The sequence below is a fragment of the Aristolochia californica genome, unplaced genomic scaffold (genome assembly GCF_029961685.1).
Source record: "Aristolochia californica isolate CCGP_79_NKW_82.1479 unplaced genomic scaffold, dmAriCali1.0.hap1 SCAF_10, whole genome shotgun sequence".
Lineage (NCBI taxonomy): Eukaryota > Viridiplantae > Streptophyta > Magnoliopsida > Piperales > Aristolochiaceae > Aristolochia > Aristolochia californica.
The window spans coordinates 35,597,184-35,618,463 of NW_027181771.1; the positions used below are offsets into that span (position 1 = coordinate 35,597,184).

Here is a 21,280-nt window from a genome sequence, read left to right on the forward strand (position 1 = left end):
TAGTAAACCACCGCTTATTCAAACACTGAACACGTTAGACAAGAAGACCACAACCACAGCCTACCCCAACTACATACACCGTATAGTCAGTGTACAGTCTTTACAAGTTTTTACTTTTATACCAGAAAAAATACATATTTATAAAATGGCATTTTCAGTAAATACGTGCATCGTCTGGGCTCCGCAGAAAAAACCGATATGAACTGGATAGAGCCTGCGTTCCCGGCGTTCCGCAGTTGACGATCCAAATGTCCACTCTGCTTTCTTCTGCCATTCTTTCCTGCGGCGCTTCCTCTGCGTTTTCAGCCGCATTTCCTACCCTTCTTCTACCATGCTGTGCGTGTTTCGGTGCACGTACGAGACTCAGACAGCGCCGGAGGAACATTTGCGTCCAAGTACGCTGCACTTCCGGTCACAAGTGTTCTACGGTTTGTTGGTTTCCCCTCGAGCTCTACACCCTATCTCTTTACGTGTTTGTTTTGGCTTCTGTGCTCGATTTCCGTCTTCATCTTGTCTGCGAGACTCGTCAATAACTTTGTCAATGTCAGTGTCTTCTCGAGGATCTTCCTCTCGTCTGGTGACTAGAGAGAATTTGTTTTGTTCTTTTTGCCGGCTTAAAGAATTCCAGAAGAAAAGTTTTTCTGATAATCATTTATTGGACAAACATGCATTGCACGTAAGCAGCCAATTAACTTCTCTGTCGCTAACATACAGGCTTGGTAACTCGAAGGCCCTTTCTGTTGCAGACTCGATGTTTAAAATGCTGTTACGTCTGAATGAAATGTTTAGCAAATTATTATTGCACGTACTTATCCAGTCTGACAATCTCTTTGTCCATCCTCTTAGAATCAAATTCTCTTTCATTTTTTGGCTTCTTAAAAGATGTTAGCGAGAAAGCCTTCTCAGCGTCAAACACAATCTGTACAATTCTACTGTTCATAAAAAAAATGATTTAACAAATTACCGATTAAGTCAAGCATTATTTAAGTCCACCATTTTTTTTCTCTATATTCACAAGTTAACAACCAACATGTGAGAAAATATGGATCTCCATGCTTCTTGAAGTGGGAAAATATGATGAATTTCTTCCTTGGTCAGGGAGCTGCAGATCCAATTGATGTTCAGACAGAACTCAACTTCTCAATGGTGTGTGATAGAATGAAGAAGAAGGTTGAAAGTGCAATTACTTTAATCCTAATTGCTGTACAGATTTCATCTCCGATTCCTGTATGCAATTGGAGTACAGGGTTTATTTCTCCCGCTGGTGCAGTTCTTTATTCACCAGATACTAAGGTTCCAAGGACTGGAGAGCTTGCTTTGAGAAGAGCAATCCCTGCAAACACAAGCATGAAGGCTGTACAGGTGATTTATCATTTTTATAATTTTAAGACTCTCCAAGAGTTAGTTTATGTTGTAAGCTCCATTAATCTTGCCATCTTAAGTTGGTTCATAGGAATCTCTGGAGGACATATCCTACTTGCTCCGAATTCCACAAAGAAAGCCTTATGGTACAATGGAGGCTGATGTTAAGAAAGCTCTCAAGGTATTGGGCAAGAATTGACCATGCTATGCTATTTATTTTAACCATTGTTTTATTCTATAGCTTGTAATGGGTGAAAGCTATGACGACCACATTTTTTCATGTAAATGAACACTCATATAAGCATAATCGGCTCAATGATGTGTTGCACTAGTATTTCCTCATTTTGAACTCTCCTCACAATCTTAAAGCCGAAATGTAACAACACATTTTCTCCAAAGTGGCATGCTTCCCTATTTGAGACATTTTGTATATAGGCATGTCAGTGAGGTGGATTAATCAGGGAACCAACCCTGAAATGCCTGTGGGGTTGGGGGAAGGGAGCAGTGGTTTGTGTAAACTTGCCCTGTGAGATTTAATTAATATCAGGCCACAATGTTTCTGGATAAAGACATCAAAAGAAGAATATTGTATAAACTTTAAAATATTTAGGAATTATGTAAAGAACAGCCAAGAGCAGATGCATTAACTTAATCATATGAGGAGTAGTGCCAAAATATTCTCCATTGACCTCATATTTAGAAGATAAAACTAAAAGCCTTCTTAATCTGCTTGATTGCTTCATATTGCTCAGTGGATGGTTGACAGGGCTTGAGCAGGATTGACAAATTGACCCTGTCAAGGTGCAGGGCAGAGGGGTTCCGGATACTTTTGCTGGTGGGTTTGTCTTCTTTAAAGCCCACCTGCTGGAGCTCCTAGTTATAGAAACAAATCCACCTATTATCTACACTTTACTTGAATACAAGTTTGTTCTCTGCTTCCGGCTTCTTTGTTTGTCCTGGGGATTGACTCGCATATCTTGTGTAATGCATACAAATGGCTTATGACACATTAACTTGATCTAATCTGAAATGTTTCCTGTGCAGCCTTCACATACTTTAATTCTTCTTGCTTTGATTATAGAATACTAAATAATTGATTAGATAGGACAACATACTGGTTATATAAATATAATTGATTGAAAAAATATTAACACTGAGTGACTGCATCTTTCTTTTTCTTGAATGGCAATTCTTATTGATTAATAACATTGTTTGCATCACCATTTGTGGATGTTAAGTATTTACTTTCCGGCTCCGAAAACCGGTGAGACTTGGGGACAACCATCAATTGATCAGATGACATACCGTCGAAGAGGGAACTTTAGATTTCTTGGAAAAGACTCGGACACAGGTTCAAGTAAATTCAAATCACTTGCCTTCTCTAGCTACTCCTGCCAACGAAGCAAAACCCAGCACATCACTGAAGTCGGAGCCTTATCCATAACCACCCCACCATAATTGAACCCAACTGGCTAGACTTGTCAAATGCAATCTCTAGAAACTGCCTAAACCTCGCCACACAATCTCCTACTCTTGGAAATGGGACCACTCAAGATGTTTCTCTCACCTCGCCCAATTATATACTACACCAATCTTACTACCCTCACTTTTCCTAAAACCATTCCCCGGGCCAATCCAGCCCCCTTTGACTTGAACCCCATCCTTGCACAACCCAACTCCAAACAGCCACCCCTCCCCCACGTGCACAGCAAACCAACCATCATTTGCTCTAGAACACCTGCAAAACCTAATCCTCCCAAATCACTCCTCTGCCTCATCAACTGAAACAAAATTCCCATCCCTCAACCCTCAACCACAGGAACAAAATACCACAAATCCAAATTGCATTAACGGGAGGAGATCTAGAGCCAATCGTTGAGACTATGGCAGAGATGGATAAAGGAAGAGACATACTGCACTCCAACCCCCCCATTCAGAACCTATTGTCACAGATGCTTGCAACAAGGAAGCAGCCTTCGAGCAAACTCAACACCCATCAAAAGCTTTCTCAATGAATTCAAACATTTTTTCTATAACTAGTTGGAATCACAATGTCAATAGATTGATCTTCCCTAACTCGGCCACCCTACTAGGTCCTATCCAGAAGGACAACCCAGATATATGACCTCAAATCTGACCAATATTAAAGGAATTTGCAGCTGCGATGAGCATAAATGTGTAAGGATTCTGACCCTTTCCCCACAAGGCTGTCCCACGACCCTCTATTAAAATGATAATCATCTCATGGAAAATCCGGGGCCTCAGAGCCTCCCGCTAGCGTGCTGCTGCTTGAAAACTCCTCCAAGCTCATCACCCCCACTTGATCTTCTTCCAAGAAACAAGGCTTGCTATTACCTCTGCCAGACATGCTCATCATATCTGGTCTGGTCAACAATATGAGTGGAATTGGATTGACGCTAGTGGATCCTCAGGTGGAATTCTTGATTTTTGGAATTCATCCAGATTAAATATCATCTAGATATCAAACGGAAACTACTCTCTCTCTCTCATTTTTGAAGATCTCTCATCTCTCAGATAACTCTAGGTGGGGTGCCTGGTGGTGTTTACAACCCATCTACCAAAAACTGGCATTATGACTTCTGGATCAAAATTGATACCTCCCTCAATGCTTTAATCTCTCCCCTGGATCATAATGTGGGACTTCAATGCCATGAGGAATTTAAATGAAAAAAAACCTCTTGCCCCCCACCACTCTGCCTTGTGAGAGAATTCAATGATCTTATCAACCATTGCAGCCTCTAAGAGATTCATCTTAGCATAAATTATTTCACATGGACAAATAACCAGGACCTTTGATCCTCTCAAGATTAGACAGGTTCCTTGCATCCAAAGACTGGCTTGAAAATTTTCCGAAGGCTGCCGAAACTACTCTCCCCAGAGCTGCTTCTGACCATGTCCCTATCAAGGTGGATTGCCTTCTAAATTTCTGGGGACCAATCCTCTTCAGATTCAAATCTTTTTGGCTTACACTTTGCTGGGAAATTGGAAGATTGGTGGACCTCCATTCAACCACATTGTGCCTAGACCTGCACTTTCGCAAATACGCTAAAGCTCCTCCAAAACACCATTAAGAGTTGGGCAAAGAACTCCTCTGGAAGCATTGCATCGCCTCTCATCGAAATGATATCCTAGCTCAAATTCAGTCGCTTGACCAAACTGCTGAGACACCCTCTTGACTTAGGTGAAAATTCTCTTCTCTCCTCTTTGAAGAATAAATTTGAACCCTTGCCTCTCATGAGTGCACGCTTTGGAAACAATGTGCTCATTTCAAATGGCTTTGTAAAGGGGATGAAAATACCAAAATTTTCCATGTCATCGCCTCATCACATTGTCAATCAAATAGAATCTCCTCCCTCATATCCAAGGGGGAACGGATTCTAGATTTATCTTCCATTGCTAACAAGTTTGTTAAGTTAAGTTTTACGCATTGTAATTGGAATCTCATTCCTACATCAGCCAACTCTTTGGCTGATAAATTGGCAAAATTCGGAACTTCCCAACAATCTCTCATTGTATGGGAAAGATTCCCTCCTTTGTAAATTGCTCTTTTGAGCTTTTGTCTTAATAAAAATCAGCATCATTTCAAAAAAAAAAAAAACAGGTTTGTTATGTTTTTTGGAGATTTGTATTCCAAAAACAATTTGAATCCTCCTTTTCCCTCTTTCATGGTGTATAGATTCTTTTCAGCTCATGATAGAAGCAGTCTAGAAGTCCCATTCACAGAAGAAAAAATTGAATATGTTATCAATTCCCTCCCCCATATAAAACCCCTGGCCTAGATGGCTTTACAGCTGAATTCTATAAGGCTGGCTTGGCCTTCCTTAAATCGGACATCTTCAAGTTATTTTCAGACTTCCACTCAAGGGCCTCACAAGCAAAGTTCTTGAGCAACCTTTATCCTTCTTGTGCCCAATAAGGCCCATGCTAGTTCCTCCATAGACAACCAACCCATCAGCCTCATATCGAGTGCTTACAAATTAATTGCTAAAACCCTTGCAAACCGCCTAAGTGTTGTTCTTCCCTCCATTGTCCATCCTAATCAATGTGCTTTTGTCCCAGGCAGAAATATTCTCGATGTTGTCCTAATTACTCATGAGTTGATTGATTACTTCAAGAAGAAAAATCTCCCAAGGATCAAGATCAAGCTTGGGCTTGAAAAAGCTTTTAATTGCGTCAATTGGGCCCTCCTTGATTTCATTATGAGCAAGATGGGTTTCAGGGAATTTTGGAGATGTTGGATAAGGTGTTGTGTCTCATCCGTCTCTTTCTCGGTCCATGTCAATGGCGCTGCCCATGGTTTCATCAATAGCTCAAAGGGAATCCGCCAAGGAGACCCCTTGTCTCCTTCCCTCTTCAATCTAATTGGCGAAGTCCTCCTTGGTGTTTCCTCGCTGCCTGTCAAAACTCTTGGTTGTGGGGCCCCCAACTCCGATCATGCCCGAGTGGGAGCCTCCCCCCAAAGTTTGCATTAAGCTGAATTTTGATTGTAGTGCTTTGAGATGCTTAGGATTGGCAGGTGCGGGGGGGGGGGGGGGGGGGGGGGGGGGGGGGGTTCAGAAATAAATGTGGGGAGACTATCTTCTCCTATGCTGGGCCTGTGGGCATTGCAGATTCTACCACTGCGGAGGTGAATGCTCTTCATCTCGGGTTGAAGATTTTCAAAGATAGACTTCAAGAGAAACTGCTGATTGAGGGAGACTCTAAAGTGGTCATAAGTTGGTGCTCTAATTCAGCCTCTCCCCCTTGGCAGCATTGGCCAATTACTTCATCTATTGTAGATATTGTATTTTCCATTTCTTGTACTTGGAATCACATTCCTAGGTCAGCCAATTTTGTGGCTGATAGGCTAGCCAAGTTTGGAACCTCCCAGCAATCTCTCATTGTTTGGGATGGCTCCCCCTCCTTGTAATCTTGCTCTCTTGAGCCTTTTTAAAATAACTCAGCACTATTTAAAAAAAAAAAAAGTCTTGGCTGTGACCTATTGCTGACATTGAGGAAAATGAGATTCCTATTCTTCAATTCACAAATGACATCTTTGCTTCAGTAAGGCAACCATTGACCAAATGATTAACCTCAAAGCCCTCCTCTCACTCTATGAAATTCTCACTGGCCAGAGAATAAACTGGTAGAAATCTACCATTGTGGGTGTCGGTGTTCCCATGGTCGCTCTTGATGAAATGAGCTCAATCTTTGGCTGCCAAAAATCTGAACTACCCCTCCATTATCTTGGCCTACCCTCTCTACTAGCCAACCATCAAAGTCCTTACAGTGGCCTATCCTGAATAAGTTTGAATTCAGACTCTTAAACTGGAAAGAAAAACTCTTATCTAAAGCCAGCCATCTTACCCTGGTCAAATCAACTCTCGCTGGTCTCTCAAACTTTTTTTTTGTCTATCCTTTAGTGCCCAACCAGTGTTGCAAATGAGATGGGAAGGTTGAGAGAAGATTTTTGTGGAGAGTATCTTCGAATACTGCTAAATACCACCTGTAGAGCTGGTCAGATGTATGCCTTCCTAAGGACAGGGGCGGTATTGGCATTAGGAGGATAAGGGATATCAATGAGGTGTTCCTAGCAAAATGGAACTGGAGATACTGTACAAAGAAGGAAGCATTCTAGCGTTGGTTGCTGCAAAATATAGATATGGTCTGATAACTGGTTCACCGCTCTTGTTGCCGCTTGCAGAGCCTCTTCCATCTGGAGAGCCATCATGAAATTTTTCAGCACGGTGCAGCAAGGTTCTTGCTTCATGGTGAGATTTGATTTGTAATGTTCTAGATGGATCTCTAGCATGGTGATATTACCATCACACACGGCTTTCTGAATCTTTTTCTTCTCGCTTCTAGGCCCAATCTGTCCGTAGCTACTCCCACACAAACTCTAGATGGAATCTGCATCTCAGACGGAATTTGGATTGTTAGGAATTAGTTACCCTAATTCCAAACTAACGAAAGCAATAATAATAATCGCAGAAGAAAGAAATGCAAGCACGAAGAGTACACCAAAGATTTATATAGGTTCGCGTCAAGGTGAGACTACGTTCTGTCTTCCGCCGTTGCAGTATCCCACTATAAAGATGAAATAGTTTACAAGATAAATTGTACACGCTTACAAGTGTTTTCTCTAACCTCTCTTGGGCTGAAACTCAAGATGCTCCTCGGATGATGATAAAACCCTAATAGCGGCGCCCCTAAATATAAAGGAAAAATTAGGGCAACCGGATTACAAGTGCGAAATCCCCAAACTACCCTTAATGAAATAGCAGTCAATATATTGTGGATCTGGCTGGGACTCCCCCTCCCTTCCAACCCCCACGGTGACCTTACCGCGAAGGTCGAGCCATGTACCAACTCAGCGTAAGGCGTTAGTTAGGCTCCACAACTTAACATGGATGACAATGATACTCTGGCTGCCAGCAACCTCTTGGCCTCCCTTGACTCAAAATTTATTGACTGGTCTGGTCTACATTCTCTAATCTGGATGCATTCAACTGATGGAGAATTCAGCTCGCCTCATATTAGACCTCCAAGGCACCAAATTCCCAGGCTCTTGTTCCAACTCCTGCCAAGGCTCGGAAGCTCTCAGGTCCTCCCGAAGCCCATTTTCAATTGGTGTGCACTGAAGAACAGTATCATCACTGCTGATAATCTTCACAAACGGGTTACCATGGTTATCAATTCTATCTGCCAACTTTGCAACAACCTGGAAGAATCAGTTGACCATCATGTTCTCATCTCCTGTCCATACTCTTTCTACATCTGGAATCATGTCTTCGAACTTTTCAATATCAGTCTCTGCCTCCCTAATAACTTCTGGAATTACATCCTCCAATGTGGATTTATTCCTCTCCCCCATTATGGGAAGATCCTTCGGCAGACCTTTCTCTATTATACCATGGTGCATCTGAAATGATAGCAACTCCTGAGTGTTCTCAAACTCTGCCTCTACCTGTGATGAAGTATTGGAAAAGATCATCTGCTGTACCCTTGCTTAGTTGCAACCAAAAAAGATTTCAGCAGTTTCAAAAGTGCCTTGTAGCCATTGGGCAGAAATTGCGGCCTTCACCTCCCCCCCTCATGATCATATAAAGTTTGATCCACTCCCCCTCATGATGATACAAAGTTTGAATTTTGATGGTTGCTTGCTTGGTGACTCAGGCCCGGCAGGCTAAGGAGGCATCCTATGGGACCAGCAAGGCAACACTCTCCTCGCATACGCTGGCCCTCTTGTAACAAATAACTCCAATTGTGCTGAAATCTTTGTTTTGCTCCATGGCCTCAGAATTGCAACTACTAGATTTAACTCCCCACTAGTTGTGGAGGGAGACTCTGCTTCCACAATCAGCTGGTGCAAGAAAAAGGCTCCTCATCCTTGGCGTCTTCTTCACATTATGGATGAAATCAACTTTTGGCTAATTCTCTCTCCATAATGTGGCTTCACACCTCGAGGCAGCAAACATGGCTGTGGATTCTCAGCAAAAAATGGAGTGTATCTATCCAAGCTCTCTCCCTTGGATAGTCTTCCCCCTTAGTTTGTACCCTGTTTCTTCTTCTGTTTTTTTTCCTTTTTCTTGTTGTTTTTGGCTCGAGCCTGTAGAGTCCCTGGCTCCTCCCTCTCTTTTTCTCGCTTAATAAAATCTCTCATTTTTCAACAAAAAAAAAAAAAATGACTAGTACTGACAAAAAAGTTATGTAGTACTTCCATGTATTGACATTGTCTGGAACTAAATGACTCTGTTATCTGAATTCAAAATTTTATTTTATGTTGTGGAAATTACACTCACATTGATGCAAGTATCTGTCTTCTATAGGTTGCAGTAGATGAGAAGGAGTCCATCTTGAGTAGCATACCAGCTGAGTTGAGGGAAAAGGGTTCAACCGTTTATGCTTCTCTTATAGATGGGAAGGTAATAGAACATTGCAATGGGGTATTTGTTAATGAACTAGATATACTGTTACATATGAGAAAATATTAAATAAATTAAGAAAAATTTTATGCCATAGGGCTCCATTAAATAAAATTCCCGTGAAACTAAAGTAGAAACTGTTTTGTGGAACTGATTCTGACAATAATCTGGCTTCAGTTGTGAAGTAACCTACAACTTAGTCTAATAACTTGCACTGGGCTTCTCTACTCCGAGTCTAACAACTTGATAGCTTTTTCCCATGAGATGTCAAACTAGAACCTTGAACAGAAGTAGGAATAGACTCTCTAAAAAGTAACATGAGTTGTGCTACTTTCTTCTCCTGAGTTTTCTTCATGTCATTAATAAAATATACTATCGAATATTACTGAATTGATTGATGGAATATTTTCTAATTTTGATATTTTCATATGAAACATAAACTTATAAATCAATTGCAAGATTCTCATAGTTTTTGTGTCGCATTTTATATCTGCTTGTAAATTCCTTGTTTCCTCTCATTATTTACATACGAATCACTCTTTGACATTGCTTCTCCAAATTTATCAAGGAGAATTATTAGCTTTTGGTGGGATATTATGCCTTGAACAATTTTCAAATGGGACTGTAAACTGGGTTTTACTTTGGTTTCGACGGAGATTATAAGTTTATAGAAATCTGCAATATTTATAAAGAGAAGTCTTGAGAGTTTCCTTTGCTATCATAGGGAGGTTTGCAGAGTCTCATTGATTCCATAAAGGAGAAGGATCCTGATAAAGTGTCTGTAAGTCTTGCATCTACACTAGATACTGTTGCAGAGTTGGAGTTGCTCCAGGTATAATGTTACTTTATGACCTAATATTATGTTCAACTGTGATCAAATGTCTACTTAGTAAGCAGTTTTTTATTTACTTTTTTCTATGAGAATCTTAGTTCAGGATGTTTTTAATGTCTAAGTTACTCTCACTTCAACAGGCACCAGGGTTGTCATTTCTGTTACCTGCGCAATATACAAAGTACCCCAGGTGTGAACTTTGCTTGTGTTGTCCCAAAATTCTGTTCATGTCACTATTGTTTTCATGAAATATAATGCCAGTATGCACATATATGATCGTAGATTAAGAGATTGTGGGGAAAGCCACCTTGCGTTAGACTGGGGTCTCTTGTGTGTGTGTGTGTGTGTGTTGGTTTTGAAGGGGGCGGGGGAATAGTTTTTTACAGAATCATAATAATTCCTTCATAACGCAGGCTTACAGGAAGGGGGACAATTGAATTCATCATTGAGAAGGGTGATGGTTCAACTTTTTCTGCAGCTTCTGGTGGTGAACCAAGAAAACTTGCTACAATTCAGGTCTCCTGAAACTAACATCATAAACGGGAAGAAGGATGCAAAATATCTTCCTGTAGGTCTTATTTGCATAGTGTGCAGAAGCTTTCATGCTTTTAAAATCAGATTATTTTTGTGTGCATGCAACCATTGTTTTTTTCTTTCAATATTGTGTCATAGTGATGGATAGCAACTCTGTCTAGATGATAAGCTAGGTTTCATTGTTTCATTACCAAACTGAGGTTCTTTCTTACCTTGCATTTATGTCCTCCCTCAGGAGCTTTTCCTAATAAAATCTCTTTCTCATCATTATAGAAAAAGTGCCTGTGTAAGATACCTCCTACCAGTTTTGAGTGTTTTCGCATAGGCACTTGTGTTCACAATGCAAGAAGTTTGTTAAGCACAGTTCTATATTCAATTGATGTTGCTTGCTGCTTCTTCGTATCCAAGATGTTAATCAGTATTACCATAATATCAGGTTGTTATTGATGGATATTCGGCTCCATTGACTACGGGGAACTTTGCTAAATTGGTAAGGTTGCTGTATTTTTACTGGAAGTTCTTTGATCCAAATAATGGGTACTTCATCTAGACACTTCACAAATATCTCTTATAGAAAGAAGGGTTAATAAACTTGTAACAGTAAATGACATCTTCATGATAAAACTTGCTTTTAGATAACTTCTGAAAATAAATGGTTGTATTGTTCTCTGAAGCAGAAATTTTGTAGCAAAAGCAGCTATCCCATATGATGGCTTGATTATTCCTGTTCATTGCTCTTAACTGGCAAAAGAATGGTTTTTTCTTTACAACCTCAGGTGAGGGATGGGGCATATGATGGGGTAAAGCTGAAGTGCACCAATCAAGCAATTCTTTCTGATACTGAGCTTGGGACTGATGGTAATGGTGTTCCTTTAGAAATAAAGCCATCCGGACAGTTCGAGCCACTATACAAAACTATGTTGAGTGTGCAGGTTAGTTTCTGACAGTATCTCTATCTGCAAGTTGTTCTTTATTTGTGAAGTACTGACCTTTCATTTTCTAACTTGACAGGATGGGGAGTTACCAGTACTTCCATTATCAGTATATGGAGCAGTTGCAATGGCTCATAGCTCTGCTTCTGAGGAGTATTCGTCACCATCCCAGTTTTTCTTTTATCTCTATGACAAGAGAAATGTATGCTTCGATATACATATTCTCTCTGAGGATCCTTTCTACGTTGAGTAGTATTAATACATTGATGTTTTTTAAAAAATATAATAAGGAGATTAATTTTTAGCTTTAATGTACCTGTCATGACTTGAAGAACTCTGTTTGGTGGAGTTTTTTCTTGCCAAAGACTTGCTTTATTTTGGAAGTAAACAAGTTTGTATCATTTATTTAATTTTTTCATTCAGCTTGACTTCTCTGCTACATTTCTCATTCAATTCCACCACTGTGCTGACAATTTCCTCTGAACCCTAGTATCCAGTACACTATAATGACAATGTACTCTCTGAAGCTTGTGTCCAAGTAGTCCATTTCTTGGAGTCAAACTTCTCCTTGATGCATATTGGGTTCCTAATTGATGAACCCTTGAAACTGTTTAGATGAATCTCCCCAAAATCTAGGGCGACCGCATGATGTGCATTATGAGCAGCTAAAAGCTCGACTTTTTTTTTTATGGCAAGATGTGTATCAGTAACACCTTGTTGGCTAACAGATCCAATGCATGTGTAAATGTAATTGTAGACCTCAGAATGCATAAAGCAGTGTTCTAATCGTCCTTAATTGAACCAGCAAGAAAGTTGTCGACTTTCTACAGTGTAAGCTCAGATCATGCCAGTCCAAAGCTCTTGTCTTGGGAGCTTGATTCTTGTTCAAATCTTGTCATGGTGGCTACTAACAATAGTTTGTGTTTTATGTTTCAAGTGTTCTTCGAATACTTTCTAAATCTAATGCAGACTAGTATTTTTCTCTTACCATGTCATGTTGAATTTCTCAAGTCTTTATTTTGCAGGCTGGCTTGGGAGGGCTGTCCTTTGATGAGGGCCAATTTTCTGTTTTTGGGTATGCCTTTAGACACTGAAGTCCTGAATCTAATGTCTATTCTTCATTTTCTAACTGCACTGCTCGGATACACAGATACACCACTATTGGCAGGGATATACTGCCACAGATCAAAACAGGTGATTTCATTCGATCAGCTACACTTGTGGAAGGAGGAGACCGTCTCATTTTGCCTGATGATAAGTAGTCTCTTCTGGCAGCCTTCCTTTCTTTGTAGGCATTGTTGATTAAGAGGCTTTGGCCTGATTTTCTAGTAGAGGTCGTTCTTCAAGTTCCCAATGAAAAAAAAAAACTGCAATACCAAATTTTGGGTCTGTTTAAGGACAAAATGGCATTAAAGATGTTGGTCTAAGAATAGTAGGATTGATTTTCTTTCAAAATTGTTGCTCCAGTCACTCCAAATTCTTTTTTTTTTTTTTTTTTCTGTTTATTGCATTGAGGGCCTATTGACTCCAGAGTCCATACAACAAAACCGGAAAAGAGAAGGATAGTGGAAGAATCACTTTCTTCTGTCAATTCACTTCGTAATGAAATTTTTAATGTTGAATGGATATTGGATAACTAGATATCAGAACACAAGGTTGCTTTAAAATCTCATAGAATAATGATGCATTTACAGCATTAGATGTTGATAAGACGAATGTGCAATGTACATTCCAAATTGTGCAAGCAATCGAGATTTGAGATGAGAGTGAATAAAAGTGACACTGAGTAGTTCCACCACTCCCTTATGCAGCAGACCTTTGGTTCAACCAAGACAAGATATCTGCTCGAACAAGTGCAAGATTCTCATCCGTCTCTCCAAACAGCAGGGAGTGCATCATGTCCGCGTAGATCTTGATAGTCTTATCTGGACTTTTGGCTTCTTCGTAGAGTGCCCCACTAACATCCGGATCAGTTACAACATCGTCGCTCCCGTGCAGCACTATAAACGGAAAGGTGACATCGCTAAGCTTGGTGCTGAGATAGTCGGTGACACGCAACAGCTCTAAAACAGTACCCAACCTGGGTTTCCCTCGATATCTCGACGGATTTTGCGCAGCGATTATCTTCTTCTGAGGGACCTTGACAGACTTATCCAAGAGATCTGCAGTGGGGACGATTGGTAAAGTCGGGAAGAACTTAGCGACCAGGGTGAGAATCTCAGGGAGCGGCCATCTGGGTTTGACTTTGTCGGAAATTCTACACATGGGGGCGACGAGTATCGCTCCATCCCAGGACAGGGGCTGTTTGAAATGGATAAGAAGACATATGGCCCCTCCCATTGATTCTCCGTACAGGAAAGAAGGCAAAGAGGAGAAATCGGGTTTGTTTTTTATGGAGTCGAAGAAGGAAATGCAGTCCTGGACGACGAGATCGACGTCAGGGACGAAGGCGCTGAGCCCTTGGGAGAGGCCATGTCCTTGGAGATCAAGCGCGAAGGAAGCAAAACCCATTTGAGCGAGGAAGATGGGAGTAGCTTGGAAGGTCCAGCTGACATCGTTGCCATAGCCGTGGACCATACAGATGATTGCACGGGGAGGAGAGTGAAGCGGCAGCCAGGTTCTGGTGAAGAGGGAAAGGCCTCTGGAAGAGGTGTAGAAGAATTTGGAGGAGCGGACGCGTTGGGAAGCGTAGTAGTCCGCTTCCGGGGTGTTTCCCCAGTAGTGGGAGAGGGGTTGCAGGCCTTCGTTCTCCTTCTCCATCTCTTAGACGCTGAGAGGCTGTGACTTTTTCTGTGCAATGCTGGACTCCCGAGTGATGGAATGGATGAGACTCAGAGATAGGACCAGAGCGAAGAGGAAACGATTAGTCGCTACCGACCGACGAAGAATGTTGACCGGCACGAGAAGAAACCGACCGAGTCACGACACTAGCGGCGAGTCAAAAGCGTTGGGGTCACATTGACGCAGTGGTGCACGCCGCTGAAATTACACCTCTTCCACGATCTGTCGTACAAGTGAAAACCGAAAACTGTGAACAGGGAGGTTAAACTACTAAGATTAGTAATCGCAAATCTGGACTATTTCCGTTTCAACATGTAAGTCTAAGCTGATAACTTGCCCAAAAGTCGTCTCTCCCTGTTGTGATCAAGATTTTGCAATGAAAAGAGACAAATGGGATAATTTTTGGGTTCTGTAACTTTTTTTATTTTATGAATTTTCAGACCAAATAAAGGATCGAGAGTCCCATTAAATCTGATTTAACTCACAATTTCCGTCAAGATCTAATAACAATAAGAGAAATTTCCCATGAAACAAAATCAATGCGATATTTTATGATTTGAAAGAAAAATTAAAATTAAAAATTTTCCTTTAAAAATCTGTTGACTAATAATTTATTTTAAGGCTGATGGGCGGAGGGAATGGGAGGGAACGAGAGCGAACTGCAAAATAAAGTCTTTGCTGTTGATTTCTCCGGTTATAAACGTCAAGAAGAAAGAGTGGGGAGCGAAAGACTGTATGTCTGTGCCTCCGTAGCCAACTGTGGATTGATGCAAGAATTAAGCTCTCTTACAAGTCATCCATTATGAGATTATGCACCACGCCTGAACTTGGATGTTATCGTCTTCATCTGCCACATTGTTCTGTTTGTGCCATTGAATCGCCTTGGATCCCTTCGATCGGGATACCAAAGTACTACTACGGCGAAAGAGACGCTTTGGTTCAATTTAGAGATTTCATGAATTCTACCGTAGCTGCAAATGGGTTGGGATAATGCATCAATTCCCATGTGATTCGTAAAGTTCGTCGAGGGCTGAGAAGATTGGTTCTCTTCCGCCAACATGCAACTGATTTCTGTCCAACTCTACACGTCAATCTAAGCAAGTTTTTTCCTTGTTCCTAGAGAAGCTTCTTTTATTGCGATCATCTGATATCAGAAACCCACTCCACTTGGGGATTAACAAATCGGTACTGTAACAGGCACAGAAGGCTAACCGACTCAAGCAGCACATGAAGAAGCCCTTTGAAAAGCATTAAAATGTGTGTAGGGATTAATCCTGTGGAAAAGATTTTGACGGGGGTTGGCGTCTCTCCGGGCGTGCAAGGAGTCAAAAAGAAACTGATCTCTCATTATTTATCACCATACTTACTGGCTTTTGTGTCACCTGCCATTTGCAATGGGCATAAGTTAAGAGAGTGGTCAGCCGATCCCATTAAAGCTTTTGATGAATGATGATGATGATGATGATTCCGATATATTTCGGAGAAAAAAGGGTATTTACATGGCAAACTTTAATTCCTTACTGATGATCATCGCTGAACCGAAAACTGACTCTGTTTACAGGCCAAAAAACAAATGTATTGACCCCATTTCATCTTTATCCATTGCTAATTTCTTTCCCAATCTTGGTAGAGGACTAGAAGAAATCTTTGTTCCTTCTACCCCAGGCATCTTTCTTTGGACTAGCTTTCCCAAGGCAAGCCTAAAGGCCACCATCCAACTTGCACAACCACCCTGTATTTCTTTTCAACTCTCAACAGTTCTTCTTCTGACCAGCCAAAATGGAGCCTTGTCGGGTCAGGGCTATCCTTTGCACTCCAAACTTATCTGTTCAGATTTGTGATCAATCATCTCATTAAATTTCTTGACTCCCAATATTTGATTGGCGTTGCCATCTCTTCCTACCTCTCTCTGTCTCGATCTCCTGTCTCTTCTTGATTGGCATTTTTTATTCTTTTTACCGCCACTAACCCACTTAAGAACCGACCGCGGAAAGATATCGCCCATCGCGTCTTTCGTGATCAAGATTGGGTTATGTTCCGCAATCGGCATATATTCCGCAATCATCTTCTCCATGGCCAGTTGCCTTTGCCTGAAGATTTGCATGCGGAAGTAGCTTTCCCTCGGTTCACCGAATTATCTTTAAAATTTGACATTTTAAAGGCTGCTTCGCTCCTGTAAGTACACTCACGAGCTCTCAGTTTAAGTGGGAAATCAGCAACACACCAAATAAGCAGGATGATTGTGCGCGCGTGACAGGACCAAGAGCAGATTAATTTATTCTTGGCTGCACTTTTAGCCGACTATCAAGGAAATGCTGGATTTGTTAAAAAAAACTTGGTTTCTGCAGAGGTGACAGAGGATGTGCCATTAAGTAGTTGTTCCTTCATCATTTTCAACTCAAAGTGAAGAGGAGTAGGAATCCAAGTCAGGCTTCAACAACCCATACGAACCCCCCAGAGACTTTCTGCTTTCTAACGAATTATCATTTATCTAATCTCCTTCCAAACTTGTCATGACTCATGAGGATCATTAAATCTACTCAGACCAGTTTGTTTTGTTTCTATAGCTTAAAAAGCTGAAAAGGGCCCTGATCTTTTTCTGGAAAGTGTTTGCGAACATACGCCACGGTGTAGCTCGCCTTACTTGACACATAGGGGAATATAACCACCATTTGATTCCTCTCATGGCTGAAACAGAACTGCATTTGCCACACATGAACCCTTGAGAATTCGATAGTAGGGAACACGGAGAGACAGCGAGAGCACTGTTTAGTTACCAACGAAGAATGCCAACAAATTACTATACATAGCGCACAGTACCAACAAATTTAAAGCTTGATTAAAGCTTTAATGGCAGTAAGGCAAATACGCCAGGGATGATTTCCTGTGACTTTCGATTCCAACAACAACCAACTTCAGAGAGGACTGGAATTGGAGCCTCCACTCACCCTGCCTGCATATGTCCGTCCATGCAAGAGAAATGCTCTCAGCCTGCCTAAAATCCATGTCAGATGGCACACAGTTGCCGATCCAATTAAAAAACCGTTGCCAGGTTACTTCTATTCTATCTACAGGCTCCCCTTTTTTAAAATTCCTCCTTCTAGATCATGACTGATGTCATCATTCTTGGGAAAAACTCAGTGCAGATCTATCCATGTCTCTTTCTCGGTTTATTTTTTCTCTCTTTCTCCCTATAAATATCAATCTCAGGTATCGCCTTCTTCAGGACTGGGGAGTGAGGACAAGTGTCGGCTTTCCGAATACTTTGTAGTAATCCAAGGAAGAAGCAGGGAGGCGAAATGGGGGGATATTTGCGTGTGGGAGCAGTTGAGATGATATGGGTACTTTCAGCTTTATCAGTGCTGGTGGCGACTGAGGCGAGAGGAGGGCGGGAGCAATGGTTGCACAGCAAGGGGGAGGTTAGTGTAGGACGGCACCCGGATCTGGTGATGGACTTGCCTGAACAACCCAACGTATCCTTCAGACACTACGCGGGTTATGTAACCGTGCATGAACGAAATGGGCGAGCCCTCTTCTACTGGTTCTACGAGGCCACCACACGGCCTGACGATCGCCCCCTGGTGCTCTGGCTCAACGGAGGTGAGTCTCCATCAACGCTTCTCTCTGCTTTTTTCCATTCAACGTAACGGGCATTTCCGCTCGAGGAGGCCCAATTTCCGGCTGGTCAAATGTGGCACAACCTACTGCCGTTCCTCGTTTGACCAAACCAATCTGTATATCAGTTAGGCGAGCAATCCCCACCTTCTAGAAAGAGGTCGAGAATCAGAGCAGCTAAAGAGTGAAGACTTGAGGACACGAACACTAACACGAACACGACAGAATTGAAAGAGAGACCGTATTTTATTTTATTTGTTTGGTATCTATAATCGGAGGAGAAATGACGGCGGTATATATTCTTGGTTTTCAACTAGTACTGATTTATAAATCCGTTGTCAGCTTACGTTTTACAAAGAAAACCGTGAATGATTGAGAGTAATTAAAGCGTAGAGGTAAGTGGAGATTTTTAATCAATATTCTGCTCGGATTTGCCTAAAGTTTTATCCATTTGGACTGTTATTAGACTCGGCCGGGTTTTGCTGTTAATTAGATCGGGACTTGGAGAAGATTATCTAGAAGACTGATCGATTAACTAAAATATTATTCAACTTGCTCTTCTAGAAGCCTTCCCCTTGTAGGTATAGGCACGTTGTCAGTTGCTCAACCAGTCAAAGATCAATCTTACTGTTCCCATTTTTTTAGTGGTGATGGAGTTCATCAACTCATAAAAGATTTTCATAGAAAAAATCATGATTTCCTTTTCCTCCCATAAAAACGATTGACTAAATGACAACCTTCCAGTTTCTTTTATCTCTAAGCTCGTGTTTCATGATCCCACAAGCTAATGAAAGGTCCTTTCCTCTCGATGCTGGGGCGATCTCCGTTCCCTATCTCGGCGACACGAATGCCTCTGTTGCAGGTCCCGGGTGTTCGTCTGTGGGTTATGGAGCGACGCAGGAGATTGGTCCCTTCATAGTGGATTCTGACGGGCGTCATCTCAACTTCAACCCCTTCTCCTGGAACAGAGGTTCTGAAACACCCAATCAAGCAGCTCAGAGTGAATTCACAGTTTTTAACACACTGTGATTCTAATCTACGTCTAAAATTAACTGCTTCGATTACTGTAAATTCCACAGAGGCCAACATGATATTTCTGGAGTCACCTGTTGGTGTTGGCTTTTCTTACTCGAACACGACAAACGATTATAAGGTTCTGGGGGACGACTTTACAGGTTAGTGATTTCCCAGTTGTCTCATGTATTTTGTAGCAGTACCGATAATCAAACCCTCTTTTTATCATTTTCTTTACTCTTGCATTCAATTTAACTTTCTCTATGCTATGGAACCTCGTGATCTTGTAGCAAATGACACCTACACATTCCTGCACAAGTGGTTCGAGAAGTTCCCATATTATAGAAACAGGAGCTTCTACATAGCGGGAGAGAGCTATGCAGGTATGTTTCTTCTTTTAAACGCTCATTTTTTTAATTTTTTTTATTTATATATGCTTATCTATTAGGACCCTGATTCCATTTTTTCTATTGAAATAAACAGGGAAATATGTTCCAGAGTTGGCTGAGCTTATTTATGACATGAACAAAGATCCTAATCTGTACATCGATCTCAAAGGTTTCTTGGTATGCTAGCTGATACGGTTTTCAAAAGGATGAAAAGCTTCAAATGCTTGGTTGATTTAGTGCTTTTTCATAATCACTAGTAATCAATTAGAACAACTATTTTTTTAGTTGGGCAACCCTGAAACTTCTGATGCTGAGGATTGGCGCGGTCTGGTGGATTATGCATGGAGTCATGCCGTAGTTTCAGATGAAACTCACAAACTCATCCGAGAGAGCTGTGACTTCGACAGCAACGACACCTGGAGCAACGACGGCTGTACTAAAGGAGTGGACGAAGTCCTCAAGCAGTATAAGAAAATTGACATTTATAGCCTCTACACGTCTCTTTGCATAAGCAATTCATCCGCCAAGAGTGATGACAATATGTTGCGAGTCATGTTTAAGCGGTCATCAACGATGGTGAGTGATCCAAGGTCAGATCGGTTTCTTTCTTCTTGTTATAATTCAAGCGATCGATGACACTTACCATCATGTACTTGCGTTGCCAGATGCCTAGGATCATGAGTGGTTATGATCCTTGCTTGGATGACTACGCCCACCTTTATTACAACCGGCCCGATGTTCAGAAAGCTCTCCATGTTAGTGATGGCCGCCAACTGAGGAACTGGAGAATCTGCAAGTAATGTTTGATAGAGTTTGATGTGAAATGGGGAGCACAGAGAAATCTAATCAAATTTACAAGGGTTTAATGTGCTGCCTTAACTAAAAAATACTAGTTAATTTTTGGTGCAGTGATACAATTTTCGCAGACTGGGCGCAGTCGAAGGCGTCTGTTCTTCACATATACAAGAAGCTCATTGTAGGAGGACTTAGAATCTGGGTGTACAGGTAGTACTTCACTCTACTTTTGTATTCATAACGGCGGAATAAGAGGAGAGATCATCTAGGGAAACACTGATTTTTTTTTTTATTTTTTTTTTTTCAGTGGAGATACTGATGGAAGAGTTCCCGTGTTGTCCACAAGATACAGCCTTAATTCCTTGCAGCTGCCCATCACTGGCGGCTGGAGGCCTTGGTACCATCAGAAGGAGGTAATAATCTTTTCAATGGAGTCGAAGGTTTTAGAGGATGAATGAATGAGTATTGGCTTTTCGTCACAACTAAAAACCAAGTGATCAATTCGTATGAGCTTAATTCATCTGTACATATATATATATATATATATATATTGCTTGCTGATGGTCGTTCTTTTCATTGGATATATGTAATCAGGTGAGTGGGTGGGTTCAAGAGTACGAGGGTCTGACATTCGCTACCTTTAGAGGAGCTGGACATGCCGTGCCTATCTTCAAACCAAGCAGCTCTTTGGCTTTCTTTGCGTCGTTCCTGAGAGGAGAGTCTCCACCGTCTGGCCGCTGAATCCATGCCTTCCGACATAACTTGGCCGTAGATCAGTCAACAGTCGCTAGATGGATATACTATAGGCATAATGATATATTAATTACTGAGTAGTGTAGTACCAGTGGCCAAGATGGATGAATGCCTGTGATGCCGGGAAGACTAAAAACTTTTATGTGGATGATTCGATCCATGTTGGGTATTGCCGTCTTTACATCGTCGGAGTCATGGTGGTGTTACTGTTACGTCTTTGGTCTTTCTCTTGTCTGAGTTGTTCTAGCTTGTTGCTGGAGTTGGATCGAGATGATGTTTATTAGCGGTTTGATGGTTTTCTGATTCTGCTAGTTGATTCTGGAGTTGTCAAGTAGACTTTGCCTTCAG

General features: G+C 41.5%; 3 protein-coding genes across 3 annotated transcripts; 2 read left to right on the forward strand and 1 right to left on the reverse strand.

Moving 5' to 3' along the window:
* The first annotated feature begins 251 nt into the window (after positions 1 to 251).
* On the forward strand, positions 252 to 13,054 carry LOC137942645 (peptidyl-prolyl cis-trans isomerase CYP37, chloroplastic). Its single transcript, XM_068788369.1, has 12 exons — positions 252 to 428; positions 1,099 to 1,362; positions 1,454 to 1,543; positions 9,192 to 9,287; positions 10,012 to 10,119; positions 10,260 to 10,309; positions 10,533 to 10,635; positions 11,090 to 11,143; positions 11,430 to 11,585; positions 11,665 to 11,787; positions 12,611 to 12,660; positions 12,736 to 13,054. Exons 2-12 carry the CDS (start codon positions 1,144 to 1,146, stop codon positions 12,845 to 12,847), a joined length of 1,161 nt encoding a protein of 386 aa, XP_068644470.1. The 5' UTR covers positions 252 to 428; positions 1,099 to 1,143; the 3' UTR covers positions 12,848 to 13,054.
* Positions 13,055 to 13,265: 211 nt separating this feature from the next.
* On the reverse strand, positions 13,266 to 14,405 carry LOC137942646 (caffeoylshikimate esterase-like). Its single transcript, XM_068788370.1, has one exon. The coding sequence runs from the start codon at positions 14,343 to 14,345 to the stop codon at positions 13,389 to 13,391; it is 957 nt and encodes a 318-aa protein (XP_068644471.1). The 5' UTR covers positions 14,346 to 14,405; the 3' UTR covers positions 13,266 to 13,388.
* A 3,260-nt stretch (positions 14,406 to 17,665) lies between these two features.
* Positions 17,666 to 20,920, forward strand: LOC137943215 (serine carboxypeptidase-like 31). The gene is made up of 10 exons (XM_068788906.1): positions 17,666 to 17,966; positions 18,844 to 18,951; positions 19,061 to 19,156; positions 19,286 to 19,378; positions 19,479 to 19,561; positions 19,670 to 19,960; positions 20,050 to 20,180; positions 20,294 to 20,389; positions 20,487 to 20,592; positions 20,774 to 20,920. Exons 1-10 carry the CDS (start codon positions 17,666 to 17,668, stop codon positions 20,918 to 20,920), a joined length of 1,452 nt encoding a protein of 483 aa, XP_068645007.1.
* The last annotated feature ends 360 nt before the right edge of the window (positions 20,921 to 21,280 follow it).